The sequence below is a fragment of the Trichoplusia ni genome, chromosome 5 (assembly GCF_003590095.1).
Source record: "Trichoplusia ni isolate ovarian cell line Hi5 chromosome 5, tn1, whole genome shotgun sequence".
Lineage (NCBI taxonomy): Eukaryota > Metazoa > Arthropoda > Insecta > Lepidoptera > Noctuidae > Trichoplusia > Trichoplusia ni.
The window spans coordinates 6,647,469-6,664,656 of NC_039482.1; the positions used below are offsets into that span (position 1 = coordinate 6,647,469).

Below are 17,188 nucleotides of genomic sequence, written 5' to 3' on the forward strand. Positions count from 1 at the left end.
TTATGTATTTTCTTAATTTCACGGTAAGCGTTAAAGTCGTTTTTGCAACTATCGTAACAAAACTATTTTGTACACAATTTTAATATATAGATACGTTCCAATCTGCACTTTTTCAGATTCTGAATTTTGTGTACGGGATAAAAAGCAAAAGAAATTCTTCTACCTTTTGTTGTTGTAAAACGTAGTTATTTCGAATTATTACCTGTGTTGAAGGCTCTTGAAACTAAATGTTATGATTTATAGTACCTGTACCGGTCGGTGCGAATGGCGAGCGTTTGATGGTCCCCTTTTCGGCCATTTCTGTGAATAAATGATATTTGTGTAATACATTTCAGCTTCTTCAGGGCAAGGAGAGGCTGTTCGTATTAATTATTACCGTGTGTCCTGGGTAACAAGCTATCTTACCATATATTACCCGTGTTCTTGGTAACAGGCTGTCCTAACAAACGCACCAAGGTGTGTGGCACTGGATGAAATTGAATTTTGACGACCTAAAAGAAGTGGCTGTAGTTGTGGCGTCGTTGAAAAGAAAGTTGTACTAGTTGTGTATTACTTTGTGCTGGATACTTGGAATACATACTTTTGTGCAATCAAGATTAAACAAAATAAGACTTCCAATTGTTTTACGCTGTGGCCTCCATCAACGACAAACTTTATTTGCTTATACATTAAAAGTAATGGGCTGGACGCCACAATTTTTAAGTCGATCAAAACGAATGCACCCAAAAAGTCAGTGTATATATGACGTCAACTGAAGGCGAGATATGTAAGAAAAGTATACTAAATTTAACATATTTTTGTATCTCTTACGAATTAACATCTATTCTATTTTATGCCGACGTTTCACAAACAAAAGGGTTTTTAAAATTCGCTGAATGTATTATCTCTTTCAGACTGTTCGCGTATTTGCGACCAGTTTCAAAAGTAAAGAGTATTTGGGCAGCCGGCCAAATAGGTGTTTGGGGTTTATTACTGGCCTAGCTGTCCCGCCCTGCTTTACTTGGGCGCTCAATTCCCTTTTATTGTGGAGAAAATCCACTAGGATTATCTGAAGACTCAACAAATCGGGAAACGAAAATGAACTCTGTATTTCTTGTTGGAAATCTCTATGTATAGTTATGGGACGGTTAGGAACATTAATTTAACTTATGTTATGTTGTTTTGTACAAAAGTTGGAAGTTCGAAAAAAAGGGGAGGATCCATTTCTGATCATATCTTAGTCAGTGTTCTAATTTGAATTCAGTAGGGTACGGTAGCAAATGTGAGTGAGGCGTTTCATGTATGAGGTAAAAGCAAGACAATGAGTCCTCCTAATACATGAAGGGATTAGGAGGAGAGCCAAAGACTTCAAAGTCTGTGTTATACCAGTAGTCACACATCACATCAAGTTTTCGAGTATCCGAGGCATACCTTTTACACTATTTGTATGCTTCATAAATAATAAAAATTACTTATTTTTCTTTCTATATATACTCAAACTTAAGTGTTATGATTCGATGGAATGCATGACGCGACCAGTCTGTCTTACAAAGGTCTACGTTACCTTTTGTCCTTTTTTTATTTTAAGACAGAAAATCAAAAATTGACCTACCCCCGCTTTGGGTTGAGTGGATGGGAGTGTCAAACTTCTATTGACAAAAACCCACCCATGTACCTTCCTTAGCCTTTCGTGTATAGGGGCCCCGGTAACCATAGAAACCCTGATGATCCCGCTGATGTTACCTGCTATCCTTGGATCAGTCTCTCCTTGCACGGACGTGGGTCGCTGCCACCACGGCTTCCTGATGACCGTCCGTAATACGGTGTCGTCCGGGCATTTCACGTTCAGGAAATTGTCGAACCTTAAATCAAAATGCTGAGGTTAAGTCTGTTATTATGTTTTTATGTATGATGTTTTTTGTCCAGTAATTGTCGCATCAACTTTTACATACGACCTTGTGATTCCTCCGGAAACATTTTAATACGATTTTGCATTGTCTTAATTCTATAACCGTTACAGTTGTTTAATAGCAACTTTAGTGAAGATGACCCATTATTAAATTTTGTAAAGGTCTACACCTTGCCTGACTTATTTCGGATGATGGGGTCGCAAATCGAACTGGGTCGGGCAATCGCAATAAATCCATGTGAGTTTAGAACCGTTATATTAGAAATATTGTTGCCTTAAATGCATGTGGTAAGCTTATTAAACTTAGTGTAGCAGATGTAAGGAGATCAGCTGATCAATGAAAATGAAATTATTTCTGTTTTAAACATACAATTTTTATTCACGAACATTCTCGCAGTAGAAGTATATAAAACGGCAAGATTGCAATATCTGCTTCTTAAAAATTGCAGAACACACTAAAGCGTCCATTTGAGTGTAGCAAATGTCTGCATATAAGACTGCCAACGCCATTCCAGTCGCAATAAACATGTCATTAGGAAAGATAAGATATGATTTATTTCGTTTTATGTCGGAATAGGAAATATTTTTGCTGAGACCAAGGCTAATACGGAATTTCTTGGTGTTGTTAGTAACTAAGTATCTAGACTGAGGCTTTCTTAATATTTATCTCTAAAAGGATTATCCCGTGAGCATATACCGTAAAAGTATTCCATAATTATCTTTTAATTATTTAATTTTATACTCATCGACTCATCTGCTTTAAGTGGAATATCTAAGAAACTAATTTTCCTTTATACGGTGAACGAAGTAATTCAGATAAGCCAAAGATGAAATCGGTAAGATACCAAGAATAATACAGGCGGACAGGCAAGAAAAAAGAGAACGGAATAAGTGGAAACCTATGCCCAACAGTGGATACATAATAATGGCGATATATATGTACTCACGTGATTTTATTGAAGAATACATATTTGACGAGATGATGCCTGGTCTCCCGATGCTGCATCAGCCCGCACAGCACGAACACTCCCTCCATTTGATGGTTAAAGAACATGTCCTGGAAATGAACCACATTTATAGATACTTTGACTTAGTTATGCCTAGTTTCTTGTCTTCTGCTATCTCTTAAGTTACGCTCCGTGGGTGTAGTACAAAGAAACGCTGAGATGATTTTAGACAAACTCGTTTTAAACGCACCCCGATAAAGCCTTAAAGGCCTGCTCCATAGCATAATTGATCTCATATTTCAATACCTAGTTTAGTGGGTTATTTTAAGGGTAGAGTTTTCGACTAAAACAATACTACATCTAGCAGTGAAGGTTTACGAAGTCAAAATAATGTGACTATTTGACCATCTGAAGTATATTCAAATATTTTTGACATCAACTTTATTCTGAATTGTCCGGTATGCACTAAACATAACCACATAGTACCTGAGAAACCAAGTCAAATAGCAGACATTCCCTGACAACACAATGTTCTAGTACGTCACACAGGGCCGACTCGTCCAGGAAGGTCCAGAGCAGGTCCAGCATCGTGCAGAGTCTAGTGTTGGGTTGAGACAGGAGCTTGGCTGCGAGGCCGGCCTGGGGAAAAAGGATAAAGTAGGATAAGGTACTTCAAAACGGCTGAAATGGAATTAGGTATTCTGTCAACGGATTATATCCTCACTGCAACGTGATTGTGGATTTAGTGACGCGTGGAATTGATAATATATTTCGCTTTTATTTAGGTGTCTTGAAATATCAAACTCGTAGGGATTTTAATTCTTGTATCGCGGGAGTTTTACAAACATTAAGATCACATGCAAAAAGAAACCCAGACCTAGAACAAGGACGCGTGGATCACACAAACGCGTGTCTTACGCGGGGGTCGAAGTCTCTACTCTTCGCGTAAATTAGGTATAGTGCCCCATGATAAGCCCAACCAGTTCATTATTTGTAAAGAAAAAATAGCTAAACTCGTTTTTTTATCTTTTGTAGTTCTTTCAATATTGGTTAAAAGTCAAAGTAATTATACCGTTTCGTATAAGTTATGGCTTCCACGTCACTCCCAAGTTGCATTTTGAAAGAGAAAGAGTTGAAAAGAAAGAGTTCTTCACCTCTTAGAGCTAAGCGAAACCGATTTAAGAACTTTATCATCCAAGAAAGTCGAGAAATTCAAGTTAAAATATAATTATGAAGAAGTAGAAATTCGTTTAATTGATATAAACTGTTAAGGGCTCTGCCTTACTGAATCAATTTTAAGTTGAGAGGTAAGCTCAGGTTTAAATGTCAAAGGAGTCTTGTTTAAACGGCTGTAGGCTTCAACGGTATTAATAAACGTGATTCTTGTTCCGTATTTAGATACATCTTTATCCGTTTTACAAAGTGCTAACTACAAGAATTGTGAACAGGTCTATCTATTGGAACTTCATTAAAAAAACGTTAAGCCTTTTACAGTAAATTAATTTAATAGCAGGTATTCTTAACCAGATTTTAGTTTTTAGAACTAAAATAAGAAGAAAAATTTGGTCATCTAAAATGTTAAATGTTTACATTTAACATTTTAATGGCTTACCAAATTTTTATTTTTTTTTATTTTGAGTATTAAACATCTCTGAATCGTCTTGACCAATTTGAATAGGTTTATTTTGTATATGTTTCTATTTGTTATTTAGGTACATTCAGGCTTAAATACCTAAATAGGTTTGCCCTAAGTAAAAACAATTTGTATCCTAATAACGTTTACCCTGATTGTCTAGTTTTTACTTAAATATTTCTCTTTTTCACGATCGACTGTATAACTTTGTTGATTAAAAAACAAACTTACATAAGGATTCGTACGAAAACAAAAGTCTTTGGAGGCAGTTTGCATTAAGTGTGTCAAGGGCGGTCTGTTAATTCGCTCTCAACGAAATAATACATTTATATGCGGTCAGATCACAAAGGACACTTCAGAGCCCACTGTTACCTCTTAAAGTGTGTTGGTTGTATAAGCAAGATGCCGCTCTACGTGGTGTAGTGCTCTATCTCCCTTCTACCGGCCAGAGTCTTAATTGAAGAGTTAATGGTAGATCTTCGGTACATTTTGGGGGTCTATTCGTAGATGTTTCGTTATTGTCACTACCCATAATCTTACACTTCTAGTCTGCGGGGTTGAGGTAAAATGTGGAAAGAGTTTCTCGCCTTAAGTGAAGAGTTAATAATGTATTGTATGTGAATATTGCATTGCCACGTCCATTAATAGTTACGTCATATAGGACGTTAATATTTGTAGTTATTTTGGTAGATAATAGAAAACATTTTGTACTAAGATTTGTGTAATTTACAAAATCATCTGTTCAACTTTCAAGGTTGATACGTGACTTATTAAGTAGTGACCTTTTATAAATTTAAACCGTTCCCTTTTTTATGTTATCAAGTCTTGCGAGTAGTATTTGACCCACTTCCCCGTTACCGAATGTGCTGACATTTTGCATACATATTAACAAATAATTTAATCCCTATAAAAAGAGTGCTTGGTTTCCATACGGTGTTTCTCGTATCAGCTTGTATTTTGTCCAAACGTGTCAAAATTGTAAGCCAGGATTAAAATGGATGACTAGGAAAAAAACAGTTTTTTTTCAACAAAACATTGCATGTTCAATGTTCTATAACGAATTGTTTGGAATAAGCTCGGATATTCAGAACGATCCGATAAATATGATTGACATAATTCCCAGTTACTCCGCATAGAGTGGAACAAAAAATATGTCAGTTTGGATTGACCCGGTTTAAATCTGTTTGAGGACATTGAATGTATTTTCCATATGTCGGCTTATTTTTTTTTTTTTGCTTTTATGGAAGGAGACCACGAATTTAAAAAACCCTTCAGCCCAAACAGATGTGAACCTTCTGGATATTTTCAATAGAATAAAGGATTTTCAAAGACTTTTAAAGAATTTCCAAAATTTTCCGAAAGTAAAGCTAAACATAAAGTCAAATGAAATTTAGCGTCTAAACGAGCTTCATCAGGAAATAGCATTTTGAATCTTATCTTTTATGTTTAAAAATATTAACGTAATTAACTTCTCTCGCTACCTATCTACCGTTCCTGATAATACCTTCAAAGTCCTGACATCTCGGCACTTTAACCAAAAACTAAAAAAAACATCATACCTACTATTATAAGTATAAGTCAGTTAAATACAAACTCCACTAACAAAGTTCTCGTCCCTGCACTTCATATAGAAGTCGATGGCGTGTTGGTCCGCATGCAGACTCCTGCTCTTCAGGCCGATCAGCCCTCGGAGACGCGGCAGCAGCTCCGCCACCACCACGTACGACAGCCGGAGTACTCCTCCCAGTTCCACCACCACCAGTCTTGATAGAGACATGAGGAATGCCTGGGAAAGGAGAAGGTCAGAATTTTTTAAGGCAGTCTGCTAGGAGAACTGTGAAAAAGGAGTGTGCAAAAAGTTCAACGAAAAATCTTATGTTTCGGAAAACCTATCGCAATTAAATTAAAAATGTTTTAACAACTCGCGCCCGAAGTCTATTTTACCCTTCCTTGGACTTCCTTTGATGTTTGTATCAAAGGAAGTTTTGCAAATATAAAAATCACCCACACTCATAATAAGCATTCACTCAGAAACTGCCACAGTTTTTTCCTTCAAGTCTTATAGAATATTCTGTTTTTTTTCTAACTTCATTCTGTTGTGAAAAGATTTTCTAAAGGATTTTTGTGAATGGTTCACAGAATTAAAATTTGGTAACATAAAGGTTAGACGTTATTCAACATGAAGACGTCATTTCTGTCAATCTTATTTTATTTACGTATATCTCGACAACATCAAAAGATTTACAGGACATTAATATTACACATAGACCCTCCGTAAAACGTCTTATAGAACGTCTAATATAAAGAATATAAAGTAAATAACCCTTTTGGACATTTTCTTAGTCTCAGCATTCTGAGCATCGACGATCGAATGCGGGGAGTCCCGTGGACTGTACACAGACCCTGAGCTGTGGATCCTTATCGCCACCTCCTCTTCAGCAGTCTTGGACGATTCCGACTTAGCCTGGTTGAAAGTAGTTTTTATATTAGTAGCTAGTCGTTTTGCAGATAGTAGTGGCTTCTGAAATAGAAAGAGAAAAGAATATTCTGCATGATATTCCCAAAGTTGGAGTTTTAGTTTGAGGAGGGGCTTACGATCCCTTTATAAATTGATGATAATAATCTTTGAGATACAGGGGAGTTTCTTACGAAGGATCACTCTATTAATGTACATAGATATTCTCTATATTTAATGTACATAGATTTGCTTTCTTAAAAAAATGAGATTTCGATTGCTAAAGGCGTTTCTTTATGGCGTGGTGCAATAAAGTTGTTTAAAATTACTTTACGTACATTCTTATATCTAATCCTTAAAGATAGTCTCCATATTTCCAGAAAAAATACCTTACCAATATGCTCTACTCATATTCTAGAATATAATAAATATGCTGAGTTTCTGTTACGCTTTCCCGGATAAAACGTTCATCCTATTTTCGTAAAACGCGGAAGTTTGGATACCAAAGATAGTTAAAGCATACTATGCAACTGAAGGCACGAGCAAATGCTAGCTTATCTACATTTCTTACTTTTAAAGACTTCCAAAAAAAACAAATTTAAGGGAAAGTCCCAAACATATTTCTAAAGAATACAAAAAGCTATAATAATATGTAGAACGGATACCTTGCTGCTCTTAGCAGTGAGCGAGGTCTTCAGGTCAGTGGGTCGAGCCAGTTCATCCAGGAGCGCGTCCAGAGACTTGAACAGCAGAGTGGCGCGGGAGCACTCCCGGGTTGGCGCTGCCTGTAGAGGTGCGAAACCATCTACAGGGAACCTGGGGGTGAAAGAAACATTAAACACACCATTTTTAGGATTCTGAGAGAGACAATTGGGGGAATACTTAGGAGACCTTTGCTTAATAGATATTTTGGACTAGGAAAATGGTTAAACTTAATTTAGGTTAACCAGGTACTATGAATCCATCTCTTATCTCATTAAATTCTATAAGTGTAATAAATAAAGTAAATATTTTTTTTTTCTAACCGCAGTAAGGAATTCTAATCCTTGTGTCACGAGGGGTTTACAAACATACAACTCAAATGCAGAGAGACACCCAATTTAAAGACCCTAGTGTATTGACTCAGTTGAGAACCCAATATCTAATAATAACATATTAAGACGCCAAGTTAGTCCAATAACAAATTCAAAAAATCATAATGTAATAATTAATTATAAAAAGAATCATACTGTTAACATGCAATATTAATATTTACATTCATCCACTCAAATACCTTACATCCGTTACGTCACTATCAAGTACTTGACAGCAGGTACTTACACAAACGGCACGTGCCCGAAATTGGCGTATAAGTGTTCCTGCATAGCCAGAGACACAGCTGGGAAGTATGCCAGCCCGGCACCGTGAGTCACCTTGTCGAACGCCATGCTCATTGATATGCCATTCCTGAAGGATAAAATGAATCAGTATTGTTTAACAATAACAGATGGCGACCTCGTGGCGAAGCTATAACTGCATAAGTGAATCGATCACAGGTTAAGCTACGCTTGACGCGGTTGGTCCGTAAATGGGTGACCATCTTTGTGTTTCGATAGGCACGTTAAATTGTGGGTCCCGGCTGTTATTCGTTCATCTTTGACAGTCGTTACAGATAGTCAGAAGCTTGAAAGTCTGACAACCAGTCTAACCAAGGGGTATCGCGTTGTCCAGGTAACTGAGTTGAGGTGGTCAGATAGGCAGTCACTTCTTGTAAGACACTAGTACTTAGTGGAATCCGGTTAGACTGGAAGCCGATCCCAAAACAGATGGCGCTAGTAGTCAAACAATCTGGACGTCTACTAAGATGGCGGATATGTGAAAAGGAGAGCTTGAAAAATTTGGAGAAGAGATGTTATCGGGTTCGAAATTCAAGTCGGTTTCTGATACTGAAATTCGTGGTGTATTGCAACTTGTAGGGTGGATTGCATCATGTTTGAGTCTTATTTGATTTGCTATCTCGAGTATTTTTAACTTAATAATTATGAAATATTGTTTTTATAGAGAGAAATATAGAGATACGTTTAAAACGTCCATGCATATTAAAAGTACGTTATATCCTGAATTATACAAAAGTTACATGAAGCCATTTGCTATTGAAAATATTCAGGTATTAATATTCAAGCACTTGAATACGAGAATCTCGTTACGTTAATTGAAAGTGTGGTTAGGATGTCCAACAGCTCACATGTTTATACGTAATATGGGATTGGTGTCGGCAAAAAATAAATTAAGAAATTATGTTTGTTGCATAAAAATAATCCAGATTTTTTCAGATTATTGCTGTAAAGTTTTTGGTTCTATCATAAATATAATGGTAAACCACCTGGATGGTAGACAATGATTATGTAACTTATTTTAAAACCTGCTCCTAAACCTTCCGGGTCACTATGTTATATCACTATGTCACTACTTCTAAAATAGGGCATCTTTAAAAATGACAAATAAATATATTGAACGGAAATCAAGAAACCAACCATCTCATCCTTGGCATTTTCAGAATTCTCGTGAATATAACAGTAGCGAAAATATTTATATCTTCAAACAATATTGAACAAAAGCAAAAATAGCACAAATCAATTGGCGTCCGAGATTGCATCGAGGCACGAAGATGAATTTCCCGATTGAGTTAGCGTCACATTGGAAGTTGATCGTTTGATCAACACTCGGAAATTGCTCAATTGATAAAAGATCATGTACTTTTGTTATAGGAAAGATAAGCCTTGTTAAGGATTTTTCCCATCTGGAATTTTCTTAATTTTCTCTTCTTTCAAGTCAGTTCTTGCTTAGCATAATCATTATCTTAATGTATAGATATTTACGTATAGATAAAACCAAAATACACTCATCGATACAGCTCTTGTAAGTCGTTATAAAACTTACCACCAATTACTTAAACTAACGTAAATTAACGAAGAAAAAAAAAATGATTTCATTTTCCCTTCCCTCCAACTACAAAGAAAACGCAAAGAAGATCAACCACCGAATTAGATCAGTTACTAAGCATTACATATCATCATTATCATAAAAAGCTACCACAATTGTCTTCTATTCAAGGCGAGACATAATTACGTCATTCCATTTCACCTGTAAAACTCCAACGTTCCCCTGTCCAAGTCTATACAGGATCCGATGACGTCACCAGGCAGCCAGGCCTGTCCGTATGGTGAGGTGGCTACATTCCACTTCCTGACCCTGCCACCATCGTACGCGTACGAATGGGCTGTGTCCCCCACTCCCGTGTCCATTGAGAATATGCAGGATGCGGTGCACCAACCGATCTGGTGGATAGAGACTTGGGTTTATATTTGGCCTATGTGAAAAAGATGCTGCAAAATGGGAATAGTGATGCCGCTTTGATTCCTCGTAGTTAATTCGTTTTTTCTGAAAACTTGTCAATCCTTTAAAGAAATTTGTTTTTAGGCATTTGAGCATCATATCCACCCCCTTAATGCAGTAGGATATTTGTTGCCGTTGATACTATTTTCGTTATCTAAATTAGAAACAGAGGCCAAAGGTACTTCTGGAACAGCAGTACCGGTTCCACAGTAACAAAAGTATATTTTTTACCAGTACCTTTAAGTTCAGCTCTAAAAACCTAACAGCATTTGAACATCAGACAGTGCTCTACTCGCGATGCAGTGTCTCTTTTATTCTACAACATTGGCCTACTTCCATTTACACCTATTAACGGATTTCAGTCTCTTACCTGCATAATCCCCTTAGTTCCTAGCTGCACTTCGTACATCCACCTGCCTCCGAAGACGCAGGCCGTCGCTCTGATGGTGGCAAAGCTGGACAGACCTTGGACACTCACTCGCTCGTCACCCACTAGGACGAGACGTCCTGTGCCTGCAATATTATTATAGGTACTGGTTCAGGGCAAACTATTAGCAATCATGGTTATAGTGAAGTTGCAGTATGTAATTTTCTATGTTGACCGATAGATGGCGTTGCTAGGATACATGTAGTTTTCGATATGACATACTTTTAATAATAATAATAAAATTGATTTATTCGGACAACAGAGATCCATATTGAACATGAGTAAAAATAAAATAAAAGAAACATGCTTTTTGTACAAGTATAGTACTTAAAGGTATTTACAGTAACTGCTTGCCAAAATAGTGACGGGTTAAATTAAAAGCATGCAGCAAACCGCAAGGGTTACTTTAGTAATAAAATTTGGCTGGTTTTTGCCCAGAAGCAGCTGAAAGCTTGACAAAAAATTGCAAGAGAAAAATGCGGTTTTCTAGCATAAAATTAAAGTATTTTTTTTTTAATCTCACTAAGTTTTCCGATGTCAGTACTTACAAACCTTTCACATGAAGTTACCGTAACTCAAAATACCTACACAAAAGTTGTTCGTACTCAAACGAGTTAGCAAATCACCAAACTGCTCGCAACTACGCCGGTACGAGACGGGGCTGTACTAATTAACGCCGTAATTATTCGGTTCCGTACACTGTGACAGTTAAATGAGCGAGCTAACGTGATCATTATTAACGGGCTTTTGATGAGGCTTCCACGTATATTCATGAAAACAGATGAAGTTTAGCGTGAAACTTAAAATAGAATAAAACAGATAAAGTTACAATAAACGTATGGTAGTTTTACTGATTTGGAAAGGAGAGGATGGTCTATTAGAACAATATAAAGGCTGTATTTTTTCCATTTCAAAAGGGAAAACGGCGATCCCGCCGCGTCTGCTCATGATTAAGGACTCCGGTTGGGTCCCAAACTAGTCGGGCTACCCCGATAAATACGCGTGAGTAAACCGTTACATCATTTAATATTTGAAAAGGGGGTTTTCATTTTCACTGTATTTTATGTCTATCTGGGAGGGGGGGGGCATGTTGTTGGGTAGATGGAGTTTTTTCTATACGTAAGTTCCTTATGCGACTCATTAAATGTGAGCGAGATCTTATAACCTATTTGTCCTATTTAATAGGTATTATAAACGTGAAAGACGCGTGTTACTTTTTCACGCATAATCGTGGAACGGATTTAAACGAATTTTGTACGTAGATTCTTTATATAACCTGGATTATGAGACATTATGTGCTTTTCGGATCATTTTCGATCTGATTGATATTGATGACGAATTAATTATTTAATTGAACAGCTCTGCTAGGTTTGGAAATTCCCTAACCTTTCTCGAAATGTCACCTGTCTCCTATAAATACTAAGATATAATGTGGTATTAAATTGAAGTAAAATTCATTAAATTGAAAGTGTCATATAATTTCTCTCGTTTCGTGTTTCTACTATTTATTATTGGGTACTTCAGTTTAAACAACAATTTAGACTAACCTGTGGAAGCGTCAAACACGACGATTTTTGGTCCTATTCTCCCAGGCCGATCGTCAGTTGTATCTGTAGTCTGAAAAATGGAACTTAGTCAGTACAAAAAAGCTGAATATTAGTGTTATAATAATAAGCCTTTGTACTATACCAGTAGCCCTTATTAGTTATACACAGTACAATTTGCAGCTACCTTGGGCCGTCCATATTTGTTATTTTATAGAGCTGGGGTGGATGGCCCCTTAGATACCCCATCTCTTCAGATTAAAGTTCTCAACAAGGCCTCTACATGTTGGACCTGTGTCCCCGTGTACGCCTTCAAAAATGACCGGGTCTCTTCCCATGAAGTTATCCAGTGACAGAAAGGAGCCTACGTAGAATATGCATGTCTGTGACCTTCTGCTGATGGACAAACGTCCCTAATCTTTGATCACGCTTATTTAATTGCGAACTGGTACAAGCAGATTGCAATTTGGAATTTGGTTTACCCATAATATTATACCTGACACAGTTTGGACTTAGAACAAAAACTGTTAACGTTTATTTTAATAAACGACTCCCGCTTTAAAGAATTATTTATCGCAGGGGGTTTCAGAAGGTGTATGAAGGATTGCAACGCATTGCCACAAAAATGCGGATGACGTAGCGTGGCGGTCCAGGTTTAGTCAGTAAGAGTCTGACACTGCACATTTCCTCCCCCGAGGGAGAGGATGTCCATGAAGATTCTCCCGCCTTAAGAAAAGGGGGTTTCAGAAGCAAGACAAGCATTCGTGGATCTCACAAACGCTTGTCCTATGAGGGAATGGAAGTGGCAACACGGCACGTACAGTGATGGCTTTGACCTTAACCACCGGAGTACGAACCAGCTACTAAGTGCGTGCAAACGAAGTAGATGAAGAATACTGAGACTTTTAATTTTCAGTGATAATAGTTCCTTACTTCTGGTGCAGGTGGCGCATGTTTCTTGTTTTGTTTAGTTTTGAAGTTCGTGACCTTCGCGTCCAGCATCTTGCCTAAGTTCTCTCGTATATGACTTACGTATTTACTTCTCCTGAAAAAATGGCGGTAATGAGTATATAAGATAGTACAGTGTAAATAAATATAGGTATTTGTAATGGACGTTATTATTAAAGGGAAAGTTATTGAAACTTTTGCATGCTGTTTCTTTCCAATTTTTTGTTTAGTATAATGTGTATTTTATCAAAAAACAAAGAATCCCGTCAGTCATGACATTCTTTCAATCTCAATTTTATACTTTACCCTTTCATAAAACAGTTTTACTGCTTACTATATATTGTTTAATGTTAATCATTTTATATTGTATCCTACTACTATTATAAAGGCGAAAGTTTGTAAGTATGGATGTATGGATGTTTTTTACTCTTTCACGTAAAAACTACTGAATGGATTTGAATGAAACCTTACCACAATATAGCTTATACATCAGAATAACACATAGGCTACAATTTTTGAGGTTTCTAATGTGAGGTCGTAAAAAAACACATTTTTTGCGCTTACATTGCAAACGCTGACTGAATCCTACAAGATAGATAGAAGGCAGATAGATATATAGAAGGCAGGTATAAATTATAACTTATATCTTCTAACCACGCGGACGAAGTCGCGGGCAACAGCTAGTAATAACATAATAAAGAAAATCTTATGTAGCATCGATAGAACATGGAATTTTTCAAGACTACTAGCAATTTCCCATGCACCAACATGCAAATAAATTCATTCCTAATCTACTGTCGCTGTACGCTAACATAGTAATTTTCTGCAGAATAGATGCTGATTGAAAAGCTATTCAATCAGAGCTTTTATTAAGTCACTGCAAAGGTACAATTTTAAAAACTTTATATAGCAATGATGCGTGATATGTAAGTAAACAATATGTTCATAAGAATGAAACTATTTGAAAATAGATACAAACCTATCGCAGTAAGGAATTCAATCTTTGTGTCACCGAGGTTTTATAAAATTCGAGAAAAACTATTTTTCCCGCTCTAGGAAATTTTAAGGCAACAGTTATTGAATCCCGAAAAAGGGAAGTCCTTCATTTGAGATCGGACTCTCCTAAATAGCTTGACCGATTTTCATGGGATGCTGTGTATATCGCAAGTCCCAATTTTTCCAAATCATTATCGTATATTTATTGGCAAGTCAGAGAAGAGTTATTTAACATTTCGAAACGACTATGCTAAATCAGTTTGGTATTTTAATAAGAAAATTGACTGAAAACAGTATTATACTTGGCCGACACGATTGATTCAATTATGGTACCCTCTTATACATACTCGATGAGTTTATAATGACGGGAACAGTTGCCACTACTTATGTTGTTCCCAGGTAATTACACACGATTCCAGTGGAGTTGCTCACACGGTGTTTGAAGCTTTAGTTTTAGAGATTGATTGATAACATTCCGTTGAAGGTTATAGGGACAAAGTTCAAAGAGTTTTTGGCAATAAAGCGAAGATAGTTCATTTTAAGCATATGTTGCTTGTGTTTTTTGCAAATTATGTGTTTTGACGACATCATACGACTCTATTTAGATGTAAGAGGTTTTATTTTATTTTACGGCTTAGTGCGAATTTGAAAAAGGCGGGTGATACCTAAAAAAATAATTAAAGCAAGTCTGTTTTTATGATAAGGAGGTAATCACAAGTGGTAACTTTTTACATAAAATGTTACACTGCAATCTCTTCTAGCTAAAAACGACGGAAATGTTTTCATTTTGTCAAGGGTTCAACCCTATCTGACTTTACACAGTCACTCCAAAATGGCTAGGGAAGCGTCGCTTTGTTTTTCTTTTGAATTTAATTTAAAGTAGCACAAGTGTCAACTTTGCAGAGCTACGCAGCAGCGAAGCTAACAGTTCCACTTGACACCGGCGTTTTGTTGGAACGGTAAAGCATGCCTCGTTTCAGCTTGTTTATGGAAAGTATCAAATTATAGTCGAAAAGCATACAGCAAGGAGTTTACTCTCAGTCTGTCGGATGGGAACGTGGTAGTATAAGTTTAAGACTGGATTTCGTCGGAAACTACAACAAATTCGTTAACTCCTTGATGTTCAATATTTGGAATCCGAGTTTCCTAACGATGTTTTCCTTCACCGTTTGGTAGTGGCATTTTAGAATAATGACGAAAGTACATACAAGTTTGAAAAGTCACATTGTTACTTTGCCTGTGTTGGGATTGAACCTGCACCTGCATACATATCCATGTGTATTATTATAAAACCGCAAGACAACTATGACATTTTAGGCCAATAGTAGAGGCAATGTATGTTTAATGTGTCTTGAAAAGATTTTACGTCAAAACTACAAGACCTAAAATTAGATTCTTGACTACATAACTGTAAATGTTGGTCACTTACTGGTTATATCTGTCTGTGTTGTCTTTCATCACCATATCATGGCCAAATACTCTCCTTATAGTGTCGTGGACCTCTCCCTTCTCAGCTGAGCTGCTGCAAACTCCAAACATAGACCGGAGGACGTTCATCATTGGCCGATTTTGGTACCTCTCACTGAATTTTGATCAATGGCTAAAATTCCGAAGCTTAAATCCTAAGAGTAGTCGTTCAGCTTTCGCAGAATTTGATATTCCGAAAGTAGTATCTTCTAGATTTTCTGGATTCAGCAAAAGAATGCAAGATTTTGATAGATCCTGCAGTTTGAACTAACAACTTTCCAAATTAAAGGTCCTTGCTCCACAATGTTAGCTCAGACCCTGGACATCTTCTAGAACTTGCTCATAACCTTTTCTGCGCAATGTGGACATTGAAGATGAGATTTTGAGGTTATGCCAGGACAACTTCTGGTTGCTGCACTAATATAAGCCACCAAGTCCCTATTACTGAAAAATAAAGTGGTTTTAAAGTAGTTCTAAGTTTAATTTAAAGTTATATCGTAAGATATTAAATGTACAAAATTATTTGTAAAATATATTTCAAAATCATATGGTAGGTACTTGTCAAAAACGTTAAGTCAACTCCGATGTCGATGGAGGACAGGTGAAGGGGATGGTGCAAAAGAGGTTAGTTGAAAACTAAATGAAGATGTAGACGAACTCCTTTCCGAGGTATGATACTCCTTGCTATTTTCGATCAAGGATTCCTAGGCCGTACATATGCAACCTCTTTGTGCTCCGATAGTAATTGTTTTTATTTGGAATGTTAGTTTTATGTAAGCCCTTATTGGGACAAGTTAGCAGAGGTGGAGGGTACTTAACAGTTTGAGCATTTCCATTAATGTGGATAGCTTGAAAGAGTACAGTCAAGAAGTCAGATTATGACCATCTTCAACTTCTTTTAAAACAGGATATTACCATGATAACAAGCCCTTTCTCTGGCGAATATAATTTATCATTCCGTTACCCTTGAGTTTTCAGTTTCGTTCCTTGGAATCAATCATCAACCACCCAATATTGAATTCATAAAATTGTTATAAGGCTTATTATTTCTAAATTTGGTTTGACAACCTTCAATGAATGAATTATTTACAAATGCCATGTATTCAGGGTTAGGGCAGGTCAGGGTAGGTTCAATAACTATCGAATTATTTATTTATTATTAACATCAATACGTAAGTAGTACTTCAAAAAGTATTTAGGCGTCCTTTTACTTTATCTTTTGCTTATATACATATTTTCTTGGTTATAAGTAAAGTTTATTTACTATTCTTCTAGGTTGATGCAAAGTTTTTGTTAAAAGTATTCAATTATGGAGCAAGACCCATTTTTTTAATTTCAACTTTTCCTACTCTATTTTCCCCGATTTACGGTATTTTTTTTGTAACTTCATCTGGCAGATTAAACCCCAATTGTCTCTACAATCCATTCGAGCGTAGTGTCAAATAAAAATATTTTTATCCCGGATGGGCAATGAATTTTAATGGCCTGTGAAAACGTCGCCCGGGCAC

General features: G+C 36.6%; 1 protein-coding gene across 8 annotated transcripts in view; it reads right to left on the reverse strand.

The window, feature by feature from the left end:
* Nucleotides 1–16,612, reverse strand: part of LOC113494241 (E3 ubiquitin-protein ligase RNF123-like) — a 37,043-nt gene extending 20,431 nt beyond the window's left edge. For 5 of the 8 annotated variants that reach the window (XM_026872494.1, XM_026872493.1, XM_026872496.1 and 2 more), the window contains exons 1-13: nucleotides 15,643–16,612; nucleotides 13,203–13,314; nucleotides 12,273–12,342; nucleotides 10,669–10,811; nucleotides 10,047–10,240; nucleotides 8,244–8,369; nucleotides 7,589–7,739; nucleotides 6,792–6,989; nucleotides 6,072–6,254; nucleotides 3,322–3,474; nucleotides 2,836–2,945; nucleotides 1,723–1,841; nucleotides 247–300 (exon numbers count right to left, since the gene is read on the reverse strand). In XM_026872494.1, coding sequence (XP_026728295.1) covers nucleotides 247–300; nucleotides 1,723–1,841; nucleotides 2,836–2,945; nucleotides 3,322–3,474; nucleotides 6,072–6,254; nucleotides 6,792–6,989; nucleotides 7,589–7,739; nucleotides 8,244–8,369; nucleotides 10,047–10,240; nucleotides 10,669–10,811; nucleotides 12,273–12,342; nucleotides 13,203–13,314; nucleotides 15,643–15,773 — 1,744 coding nt within the window. In that variant the 5' untranslated portion in view covers nucleotides 15,774–16,612. The remainder of the gene's footprint in view (nucleotides 1–246; nucleotides 301–1,722; nucleotides 1,842–2,835; nucleotides 2,946–3,321; nucleotides 3,475–6,071; nucleotides 6,255–6,791; nucleotides 6,990–7,588; nucleotides 7,740–8,243; nucleotides 8,370–10,046; nucleotides 10,241–10,668; nucleotides 10,812–12,272; nucleotides 12,343–13,202; nucleotides 13,315–15,642) is intronic. The other 3 variants (XM_026872492.1, XM_026872498.1, XM_026872499.1) reach the window with 3 other exon arrangements.
* Between the last annotated feature and the right edge of the window lie 576 nt (nucleotides 16,613–17,188).